General features: G+C 40.5%; 1 protein-coding gene across 4 annotated transcripts in view; it reads right to left on the bottom strand.

Annotated features, from left to right (window-relative positions):
* Positions 1-8536: 8536 nt before the first annotated feature.
* pak1 (p21 protein (Cdc42/Rac)-activated kinase 1) overlaps positions 8537-12859 on the bottom strand; it is a 59221-nt gene continuing 54898 nt past the window's right edge. For all 4 annotated transcript variants that reach the window (XM_070905226.1, XM_070905224.1, XM_070905223.1 and 1 more), the window contains 5 exons: positions 12414-12531; positions 12067-12166; positions 11054-11250; positions 10234-10371; positions 8537-8623 (listed from right to left, as the gene is read on the bottom strand). In XM_070905226.1, the coding sequence (XP_070761327.1) occupies positions 8537-8623; positions 10234-10371; positions 11054-11250; positions 12067-12166; positions 12414-12531 (640 nt within the window). The remainder of the gene's footprint in view (positions 8624-10233; positions 10372-11053; positions 11251-12066; positions 12167-12413; positions 12532-12859) is intronic.

The following is a 12859-nucleotide window of genomic DNA, read 5'->3' as shown; positions in this document are numbered from 1 at the left end:
ATTTTAGACGTCCAAGGACACAGGGAACATCTTTACAACAACATTCAACAGAGCAACAATTACAAGTGATGAGACAAGTTTTGAACTTGAATGTTTAAGTTGTTATCCAATCTCCAGGTGGTGAACGACATGTTAAGATGGACATTTTCTGCATTGCAAATCTGTGTCTAAGGTTGTTGCTGTGTCTAAGCATTTGACCAAAAGTATGAAAATAAAACCCAAGCTGTAAATAAGAATAAGCTGAATTCACTGTAATCCTCTGAACACTGAGAGTGTTTGATTGTGATATTAAAGAAATAGAGCTCACCATGTTTTCTTTGCAACGATCAAAGCATCAATTATTAAAATGTAAACAGACACAAATTTGAAATGCTTACCCGAGGAGTGAAAATGAGCATGTGTATGTGTGTGTGTGTGTGTGTGTGTCAGGAATCCTCTGCAGTGCTCTTCCTCTGCAGTGGAGGACGTTATGTAATAGGGAGCAATAAAGAAAGGGGGGGCGGGGGGGGGGGCTCCACTGCAACACCAAAGGACATCAGTGAACACACATAAACACACACTTACACGCATGCACACACAAACACACACACACACACACACACACACGCGCGCGCGCATACACACTTAAGGAGATCCAAAAACAGACAGGCTGACTATAACACCCATTATTACTTTTTAACTGCACACACACATACACACTCGCTCACTTATGCATATTCACACACACTTTCTTTCCCACACTTTCAGTTCATCTCTCGATGTCTCCCTCTTCACACACACACACACACAGACAGACACACAGAGAGAACATGGTAATCAATCACCACCTAATGTTGAGTCTAACCTTTGCTGTCTCTCTTGTTTCTTGTTTCTTGCTTCTAGACAACGCACTCTCTCCCCTGAGAAGCCAGGATGTACGTTTGTGTTCAAGACATAATAATAACACAATGAAGAAAACACAGAAAAGAAAACACTCTAATTTAGAGTTTAAGTCAACATTTGAAATATCTCTGAGCTGATGTCAATTTTCTTTAGTAGCTCTTTTCCTGTTTCAACATGACAAAAGTCAAGTTTCCATCCAAATTTAGTGAACATTTGAACCGAAATTCCAGAAAAGCTGCCAAAGAAAATGCAAATTAATGCGTGTTTTCATCTTCTGCTGTTATGCAAATATCAGGAGTTGGGCACATTAAGATTTAAACAGTTGGCGGCGCTAATTCTCCAGTTGGGTGCCATTGAATCATTACAGAAGAAGAGGCCGCAACAAGATGACGTGACTAAAAGAAATAAAGGAGAACTACACAACACCTCACTACACGACAAAAACACTGCACTACACGACACACACACTGCACTACACAACACACCCACGTCACTACACGACACAAACACTGCACTACACGACACACCCACGTCACTACACGACACAAACACTACACTACACGACACACCCACACCACTACACGACACAAACACTGCACTACACGACACACCCACACCACTACACGACACACCCACGTCACTACACGACACAAACACTGCACTACACGACACACCCACGTCACTACACGACACAAACACTGCACTACACGACACACCCACACCACTACACGACACACCCACACCACTACACGACACAAACACTGCACTACACGACACACCCACACCACTACACGACACACCCACGTCACTACACGACACAAACCCTGCACTACACGACACACCCACACCACTACACGACACAAACACTACACTACACGACACACCCACACCACTACACGACACAAACACTGCACTACACGACACACCCACACCACTACACGACACACCCACGTCACTACACGACACAAACACTGCACTACACGACACACCCACACCACTACACGACACAAACACTACACTACACGACACACCCACGTCACTACACGACACAAACACTGCACTACACGACACACCCCCTGAGATAACTTCCTGGATTAATGTACTTATTTTGACCCAAAACAATAGCCTAAACCTAACCAATCTGCGACCGTTTTGAGGACACGTCATGAAGTAGGCTTGTCCTCCTACTGTGCACCCGCAGATAGACCTACTTGAAAAAAACAGTTAAACCTCAAACAAACAAAAACAATGTGGAAAACGTGATGGAAATATGACATTTACGATTGTTTCATGTATTAAATGATTTTCTTGTCTTTCTGTCAATCCCAGCCTTACTGTCTTTTTTCAGCCTGTTTAACTTACTTCTTTCCTCCATCCCGTCACTCTCAGCCCTTTCTAAACCTGTTTTGCTCCCTCTAATTTCTCTTTTTTGTCATTTCACACTCTTTTCTCTCCACTGTCTTGTCCTCTGTGGTTGTTTGTCCTTGTCATTGATGCGTCACACTCTGTCACTCCTCCTCTCTCTGCCACCTCAGCAGAAACCAGCCTCATTACTCTGCACACTTCACCGGCAGAGGAAGATAGAGGAGTTTGTGTGAGAGAGACCAAATATTTCATGCACAAGGGAGAAGAGGCTGAGGACAGAAGCAGGGAGACAGAGTGGATCAGAGAGAAAGAGAGAGTTTCTACCATGAAAAAGAAACCGAGCAGAAATCCTGCGTCACTGTTTCAGTCCCTGCAGGATAATTAGAGTTGGTAAACGAGAGCTCAGTCTCCATGGCAACAATGGAGACTGAGCTGAACAAAGATGGTAGGCAGTGTCTCCATGCTCGACTTGAACCAAAATTTTTAAATATTATCATCAGTTATATTGGTATTTACAGATGTTTCTCCCCAGAATTTTATATTTCATACAAAATAATGAGTCACTATTTTTCTTGCGTTTTAAAGGAGCGAGGAGAATTATAATTTCCGGTTACCTAAACAATTCTTTCGGTGCAACAGACATAATATTTTTTCCTCCACAGATTATGTATTGTACTGTTTTATTTTTAAGCCAAAAAGTATTTCCAACAATCTGGACAATACAGTTCCTCACTATAGTTACTAACTAACTTTTGCCATGAAAAAATATATGCTTTCAACTAATGTTTTACCCTTGCGGTGCTAGGTTAGCATGATATCCACTAAATGCACACTGAAGTCCCATTTTGTGGATTAGCCTGGTGGTGATTGATGCAACAACCCCTAATTTCAAATATTAAAGTATTTTTCTAATATTTCATATTACCCTATTTTCTTTTTTTTTTTTTATCAAATCAATGCTTCAGTTTCTAAAATCATTGGCATCCAACAGTTAAGACTGCAAATAATCCTGAGACCCTGGAACCATAGTAATACATTTCTAAAATCTGATCAAAATAGAGATGAATGGTTTAAGAGCAAAGAAGAAGAGCAAAGTTCATCACATCATATTGGTTTGTCACAACGAGTATTTAGGTGGGGACAGCAGTGTGTGTGTGAAGGAGTTAAGGAGGATTACTGCCACAGACAGCCTGTCCACTTACTGTCCAGATAGAGACATTAGGAGATGGAGGGCAGAGGTGAGGGAGAGACGATGGGTGAGGTCAGGGTGTGCATGCTAGCTCGATATAGTTTGAATTTAACTGTGAATTTGAGCCACAAAACAGAAAATTATTAATAGGAAAAATTTCACATATAACTGAAAGGATCTGGCTGAAGGGACGAAGGGATGGAGGCGAGATGAGGAGATCTGAAGAACAAGCCAGAAGATGAGAGGATAAAGGGATGCAGACACAAGGAAAGAGGATAAGAAAAATGTGAGTGAAATACAATACATTATAACTGTGCCCCTTTACACTGATTCACACTCTGCAATACAACCTCACTTCCACCACAAAATTCATTCCCCATTAGCCTGCAGATGAAAGGGGAGCTTAGGAAGCAGGCAATCAGTAATTACCACTTTTAATTAGAAAGAGAAAGAAAAAAAAAGAGGTGGGATCCAATTTCACAGCCAGACGGACGGCGGGAGGGAGGCTGCGGGCAGCAGTCACAGCCGGACGGATTTAAGCTCATTTCTGCCCCAGACTCAGGCAAAGAACAGTAGATTACATAATTGATTTACAGAAAGGCTTTAGAGTTTTCAGGAGTATTAGGAAATCTCGTTATAAATAAAAATGCTGTGGTGTTATTATTTAACAGTGGTCATTCAGTCTACTCGGCTAACAGCACTCTGGTCTTTAAAAGACGATAAATTCAGGACAAATGCTCATAAACAAGGCAATAGTGAATGTGTACTAGTGCACTGATACTTCACCATTTAAAGCTGTGACCGGTCCTACTTGGACTTATCTGTGCAGTTTTGAGCAGTGGATAAGATCTCATGTAGCTGGACAAACCCAAACGGAGCAGTCTGACACCTGAGATACCAGAGAACAAACGTCTTTCTTCTGAATGAAGACGAATCATTCATGTTTTGGCATGATTTAATAAATATTTTGAACATTACAGTGCCCGCTTGGACCCAAATGCCAGAATGGAGTAATGGGATTCACCATTCCCTGAAACAGTTCTGTGCATTCAGCACCGATTTTGCTCTGAGACATTTTAACAAAGCTTAGCTTTGTTTAGGAAAGGCTAAGCCTAATTATGAATATATATATTAGAGAAATTACATAGAATGTGTGTGATTGTTGTATTGTCTATTGTATGTTATACCACTCTCTCTCTCTCTCTGCCCCCTCCTTTCCTGTCTGCTTCTATACCGTCCACCATCCAATAAAGACAAAAATGTCATCAATAAATTAATCATAAGTCTCAGACCTCTGAGAGCCTGATAAAGTTCATGAAACATCATCCCTTTTAAGTTGATAAGGCCACCTATTAAACAGCTGCTTATTTACACATCCAGCAAATATGGAGACTGTATCATTCATTTGAAGTTGAAAAAAACAAAGACCCGACCAGATTTCCAGTTTTTGTACAGTTTTATTTTTTTCATTTTTCAGAGTTGTTTGAAATCATCAAAATGACTTATAAACAGATAAATTATGGCTCTGATACACTGGGCAGTGAAGACTTCATTGACCGTCTCATCCTGGACTGAACCAAGTCCCCCTTTAGACCTTGGACTGTACTGAATCCCCCTTTAAGCTGCTAAAAGAACTGTGTCCTGCTTGCTGATGGTTACATACAGTAAAATTATTATTTTTACCAAAGTAATTGATAGTATTCAACTTGTTCTAAGGTCCAGTGGTATTTATATATCATCAGGTCAGGCTGAAAGTGATGGTCAGTACATTTTTGTTGTGATATTATTTCGGGAACAGTAATTTCTCTTGGTAGATATAAAATGGTCACAAAAATGATCATGGATGGATCATGAGACAATGGGCCCGTGGTCCCAGACATGCAGGACCCCACCCCTCTTTAATGAGAGCAACCTCCAAACATGTTGTTTGTAGTCAATTTGTGTCTCTTTCAGTGACACTTTGCAGGTGAGGCAGAACTCTTATGTATTATTTTATGTGTATGTCGGCCAAACTACACAAGCTCTAAAACTGAGGATTGCTGAACATAAGACGGCTGTTTGCACCAAGAGTCTTGAGTATGCAATGTTCATCATTATGTTCCTGCTAATCATGGATCAGCCTCTACTCTGAAACTCTGCGGTATTGAAAATATTTCCTCATCGAACCAAAAGCTAATGGATTTATACACTGAACACAACTGACTTTATATGGATTAAATAAGGAAATGAATCGAATTCAATGATAGTGAAATGGATCGATCTTATGCTATATGATTGTTCTATGATGTTTCCTAAAGTTCCCTAGTTATTCCTTATTTAACTGACAGTTTATCCAACATAACATTGTGAAACTCTGGTACACTGCAGGAGAATTAATCAGAAATGCTGTTTGGTCTGATCCATCTTGGTAGGTAGACAACATTTTCATGGTCAGATTAATATGACCCCATCAAAATACCATAAACTGGTAAAAGTGACCCAAGGTTTAAAGGATCATTTAAAGTAGCATTCTTGTGGTTTTTCATTGACAGACAGCTCTGATTGTTTAGTGTTCTTTTTTTCTTTTGATGAGTGTGCCACAGAGTGACCTCAGAGAGAATCAAATGGAAAACCACAGAATAGTCCTTTAAGTCCAGCTCTGTGCCGGGGGTTCAGACCAGGACACACAAACACACAGTGGCAACAGTTTCGGAGTTTTACAGCTTTCACCCTCCGTACTGCAGCCAGTGCAAACAGCTGTGTGCTTTAGTGCCTTGCTCAAAGGCACGTCAGCAGTCATTGTTCACACTGAATGCTGCAGCTTCTAGTTCAAATCTGTGACCACAATGATCATGAACATGTGATTTTGTTAGTTGATTAGAAAATGAATCTGCAAATACTTTTATAATCAATTAATTAATTACCTTTTGAAACAAACATGCAGACCATTGGGTGTGGGTTTTTGGAGTGTTGGTTGCACAGAACAGGACATTGAAGACATCACCTTGGGCTCTGGGAAATTGTGATGAAGATGTTTTCACAATTTTTTGATATTTCACCAATTTGAACATTAAGCGATTAACAAAGAAAATAAAAAGCAGATTAATCAATAATCAAAATAATCATTAGTAACAGGTGTTGACAACAATATTCACTGTTGCCTCAAAATGTTGCCGTTGTGTGTTGCCATGAGACTGGTACTAAAATAGTCTTGCACCTTTGAAACAGTTTAAGGCCAGAGGTACATCAACACTACATAAAAAAAACAATAAAAACAAGAGAGAGCTGAAATCAAAGTGAAAGTTTTGAATAGATGTTTTGGAAATGTTTGGTGGATTTTTACATTTCAGGTGTTTTCTTTATCTGACGCTCGCAGGCAGAGCGAACAAACGCAGCTGTTGATGGAAACTTTGGCTCTTGCAGGATTTGAACCTGTGACCCGTCAGTTACAGGACGTTGTTTTTTGCAGACAAGGAAAACTGCGTTTCTTTAATTCAGCAGAAAAAAAAATCCAAAACAAATACTCAAATCTTGATATCCAAATGAAAAACAGGTGGTGAACTCATTTCCTGACATTGGTCAATTATAAAAAACAGAGTCTGTAAACAAACGCTGAAACAGATTGTTGTCATCTTTTTTTTGTCAACGCAGCTTTTTTTTTTTTTTCTTTTTGCACATAAAATATACACCTTATGTTCAGAGGGTTCCTGGGGATCCAACAGTCCACCAGGCAGAAAAAAACAGCATTGTACCATTGTAGCATGTATTTGTCTCATTCTTCTGAAAATAGGATTAAGATATGATCTTTCCTATCATACACAAGCATCCTTCATGTATCGCCACTTTACGTTTCAGCAGTATCACAACTCATTTATTATCACTTTTTCTCTCCATCTTAAATGTACCGTATAAAAAAAGGTTGTTAACATGCACTTTCTCTCACTCACAGTCTCAGCGTCGAGCCCGCAGACAGTGAAGTCCCAGAGCTGCAGATGGAGCGAGTTTGGCAGAGTGGATTATGGGTAAGCAACTAAGTTTTCTTTGTCACATGACAGTACAGTTCACTGGTTCACTGGTCCACCTGGAAAGATATCATGGATATTTTGAAGGGAAAACTCTCATGTCCAAACTCAGTCCATCGATGGCTCTGGGCGTGCCATTATTTCCTTAATTACAATTAATATTAATAATCTCTAACTCACAGCTCACACTGCAGACACAACAAGTACCAAAGCTCACCTGCTCCGTGTCAAAAACTACAGAAGGTAATGCTACAATCAAATTAATCAATATACCAACATCCCCCAGTGACTAAAAATACACACACACACACACACACACACACACATACATACACACACACAAAAGTTGATTAAAAAAAAACAGTGATAAAATGAAAACCAACAAATGCACTTTGAAAAATGAAATATGTCCGACTAAAAAACCCATAGATGCATGACAGGAAGCTAGGACCTTAGCTAACACACACACACACACAGATACACACACACATGCACGCACGCACACTTGCTCGCACAAACACACACTCACACACAGTCTGCAGCAGAGGGTGCTGGTTGGCTGTTGTGGTCCGGGGCTTTTACAGACAAGGTAGAAAAAAAACTAAACAAACATTGATAAAAAAAAAAAACCTCCCATGAGTCTTTGGGCTCTGTTGAAACACTTTCTCTCTCATATTGGGTTGTTCGTACTGGCTGAAGTGATGTCAGCGATGACATCACTTGATCACAGCTTGGCCAATGATCATTCAGTCAGCCCCCGGCTTCCTGTCCGAGTCCAATGGAGTGCCAAAAAAGAAGTAAGAAGTTACAGGAAGAAACCCTTCTTTCTCCCTGTGAGGGTGGGGGGGATGGGGGGGGGGGGTTAGGGAGGTCAAACTTGGGGTCAAAGGTCAAGGAGTGAGGGAGCAGTCGGTGTAGGCTATAAAAGAAAAAAAGAAAAAGGGAGAGAGAGACTGTTTGAAGCAAAAAATAAGAAGAGAAGAAAGAAGAGGATGGAGGGATGGTACACAGAGAGAGAGAGAGAGAGAGAGAGAGAGAGAGAGAGAGAGAGAGAGAGAGAGAGAGAGATGTACAGAGAGAATAGTGAGTGCAAAGCTAGCTAGCGGTTGTTCTTGGCAGCCTCCTTGGCAGCCACAATGAGAGGGGTCAGACTGGAGAGAGGCTTCGCCATCTTCAGAAACTGATGCTGAGAGAGGAAGAGAGGGGAGAGGAGAGGTCCAGGGAGGAGATGAGAGGGTGGGAAAGGAAGAGGAGGAGGGAGAGAAACGGGGAGGAGGAGGAAGGGAAGGAAAGGAAGAGTGGGAGAGGGAGGGAGGAGAAAAGGGAGAGAAAGAGAGAAACATTTCAGTTCACTGTACAAAAACAGGTTGATTTTAAAACGAGTGTGTATATATATGCGAGTGTGTAAATACATATTTATTAATATGAATGCCTTTATAATATAATTATTGTATCTCTGTATCTTTCCTTCAATCACTGTTGCTCCTCTCTCCTGTATGTTTATGTCCCCTCTGCAGTTCATCACATAGTGGAACTCAGTCGTGATACAACTGGTTTAAAGCAGTGGATCTCCCCTTTAATGCAGCTACGCTAGACTCTGTTAATAACACACAGGCCTGAATCAAAACTTTTTAGTATGCGCAGGCCTAAGTAATCCCGGATAAGACCTCTTTTTTAATGCTCGCTCACACACACACACACACACACACACACACAACTGAATCAACCTTTTAACAGTTACCTTAGGGAACAAGGACTCTCTACTCTCGCATACAAAGGGGCCATTAAATTGAATTACATGTTTAACAGACCTCCTTCTGAAACATTATAAAGTCCCAGTTTCACCTCAGAGCTCTGAGTCATCGAACAGTTACACAACACGTTTTGCTGCTCAGTTACACCTCCACCTCCCTGTCTCTACTCCTACACAACCGTCTGTCCGTCTGTGAGCGGGCAGCTGCACCTCAAAAGAAACACTGCTATTACAATTAAAGGGGACATTTAGCTAATATTACTTAGCTATGCAGGACTTTTATTTTCAAAGGAGCATTTTTATACTACAGTATTAGATAGATACTGTACTGTATGTACAGAGTATTATTAAAAACCCAGCCAAGAAGGTAGAAGGTGTCGTTTAAAATGAGAATGTTATTTCTCTTGAAGTGAATAACTTGACTTTTGTTTTATTAGCTGCTGTTTGGTGAGGAAGCTTGGCATATTATTTATGTGTACTTCTGAGTAATTCATGTTGCCATTGTCATTATTATTATTATTATTATTATATCAATTATTTTGCCTGCTAATCTGTTTTAATGTTTTCTTTTAGGTGAATGTCTTCTTAATAATTAAAATCTCGTTTCCAAGAGAAAACACTGTTACATCAATAAATACAAACAACATAAACAAGATTAAAAGAGGATATACATAATATCCAGCTAAAATGAATAAACAGGTGAAGAAAACGCATGGACCAAGTGTGTTATTTCCCAGATAAATAAAGGTAGAAATATTCTGTGTATGATATTCATAGTTTTCTTCATTGTATATTTGAATAATAATTTCTATAACTTGAAAAATTCAATAAAGAGATTTAAAGAACTTCCCAATTTCTTTCTGGATTCACCTCCCTGTCAGTTTCACCCTCTTCTGATTTTGTTATATATTATGTGTATGGAGATGAGAATACCACACACACACACACACACACACACACACACACACACACACACACACACACACACACACACACACACACACACACACACACACACACACACACACACACAGCTGCTGTACCTGCAGTAGCTCTTTAGCTGACCCTCTCTTCTCCACGTCCATCTCCAGACATCGGTTCAGGAAGTCTCTGAATGTAGTCGACAGTTTCTCCGGGTTCTGCAGCTCCGGCGTCCCGTTAGTTGCTATGAGATACAGCGCCTAGGCAACATACACAAGCAACATAGTCTACCTCCCATGGTGCACATGTAAGTGTGCTAACACATGCTTAAAACCACTATGTGTAGAAGTCCTTTACTTTTGTGCCATCCAGTGGTGGTTTTAAAAATGACACTGAGGCAGCCATGAGCAGTGCTTACAACTTAATGTACTGTGGACGTTAAGAGAGAAACACTGCTATAATAATATGTACCATACTGACCCGAATATATCACAAGCCTCATAATAAGACTCCCATTTGTTTGTGGAAAATACTTTTTAGAGATCACAAACACTTTCAGACTTGATCTGTTGGGAAAGTCCAATCGATTTAAGCTACAAGAAAGAGATGGCAGAATAAAGAACCGTGTAGCAACATTAGGCTACAGAGAACCCATAATGCAGCACTCTCTGTAGGTTCTGGTGCTACAGCTGTACTTTCTCCATTAAAAATCAGATTTTGTGAATACATAATTGTCCGATCCTCAAAAATAAAACCAAAAAAATGATTCGGGTCAATACAATATTTAACAAATGCACTTGTGTTTGTATTTACTGTCAAACTATTTTTACATTAAATAAGAAAAAATAGCAATTCTTTTTGCTGTGCTGATCAGCTTTTATAGCTCCTCACATCAAGTTCAAAAGAGTAAGTGTCTCTCCCTCATTTGGCCTACAGTCTCACCCTGAGTGGATTTTCATTCAGGTACGGCGGCTCCCCCTCCACCATCTCTATGGCCATGATGCCCAGGGACCATATGTCCACTTTGGGGCCGTAGGCTTTACGGGTCACGACCTCTGGAGCCATCCAGTACGGAGTCCCGACCATGGTGCTGCGTTTACTCTGCTCCGGAGTGATCTGGGCGCAGAACCCAAAGTCAGCTGGAAGGAGGAGAGAGGACAAAATGAGTCCAAGTATTCACAACGTTTGAAATTCTCTCTTCAGATGAACAGAAGTAAATCAAGCAACATCATCAATCTGTAAAAATCTGTGATCTATTTACAAGGCTGCTCACTTTTCAGCGCATTAATGACCACACAGAGTTAAATATAGAAAAACTGGCCCTCCACCAGAAATAATTGGCCCCCTGACAAAAGCTAAAGTTTTTCCTGTTATTGTTTGCATCAAACCTTTACATGAAGTTTCAGAAATCTACTGTAGATACCAATATAAAAGGTTGACATGAACTACAGAGAAGCTCAGGCAAATCCTACGTATCTACTATCAATGATCTTAAACACAAATAGGTGGCAGTCTAACAGAAATGAAGCGCTAATAACTGATCATTGTTTATGAGGCAACAAGACTAGTACTTTCACTCAGCCATAAATGAAGCAGGTGATTGTGCGGATAACCTATCAATTACATCTTCAGTCGTTCAACACCGAACACCCACGTAAAATGTTTTCTCCCCCACTGAACAACGCTGAACAAACACTGGCACATGGTTGAAGTGTAGATGCTTGACAGATGTAAACATTTCCTCTACGGTCACTCTGTCCACAGTGGTGTACAGAGTGAATCAGAGCGCCCCCCCCATTGGTCACAACAAGCAACTACAACAACAATCCTCAGCGTTGTGCTGTTGATACAACTACAAAGCAAGAAGCCATACAGCAGTATAAATCAAAAAGTGATAAATCCACTGAATGAATAACTGAAAGGATGAAATGACAAAATGTCAGCTGTTGACTGACTGAGTTTGACGGAGCCGTCCATGCCCAGCAGGATGTTGTCGCTCTTGATGTCTCGATGGATGACCTGGTTCGAGTGGAGGAACTCCAACGCCTGGAGACACTGGGGGGACAGACAGACAGACAGAGAGAGAGACAGATGATTTATCATTAATCAAACTATAATAATTGTAATCAACTTGTAGTCTTTCACCATCCTGATGAGAATAGTTTCAGCGTCAAACTCCACAGAATGTTTTATTGTATCCTATTGTCTTCTATTAACACCCTTCAAATAGTCTTTAAGCTCAGGGATAATATTCAATATTAGAAAGGGGCCGTCATCATTTGTGGGGTCTCACGTCCCTTACCTCTCTGCACACAGCAGCTATCTGGGCTTCATCCATGCAGGTTTCCGTGACGACGTCAGTCAACGAACCTCCGGCCAGGTACTCCATCACCACCCACAGCTCGTCACCCACCAGGTAACTAGGGAAAACATCAATACATGCAGGTATTTATATTAACCATATGACTTGTGTTTTAACGAACTCAGACATTAAGAAAGGTAGGATGTGTTCCAGAAACAGAGGGGACTCGCTATATTCAACTTCTAAAGATATTTTAAACAGCTGCTGTGCTCGAAATTCAATGGAGGGAAATTTAGGTTCAAGAGGTCAGAAAGTTCCAAAATATTTCTGCTATTGTAATGTTTCTATTTTTGAATTTGTCCTCAGATTTTCTAATATAATTATTCTCTTCTACAGTTGAGTCAGTTTTACTGGTCAGCCCCGAAGATTTGGAACAATCAGCCTGA

This window comes from Enoplosus armatus, chromosome 5 (assembly GCF_043641665.1).
Source record: "Enoplosus armatus isolate fEnoArm2 chromosome 5, fEnoArm2.hap1, whole genome shotgun sequence".
NCBI classification, from domain to species: Eukaryota; Metazoa; Chordata; class Actinopteri; order Centrarchiformes; family Enoplosidae; genus Enoplosus; species Enoplosus armatus.
The sequence above is the reverse complement of the archived record's forward strand: the minus strand, read 5'-3'. Positions and strand labels throughout refer to the sequence as shown.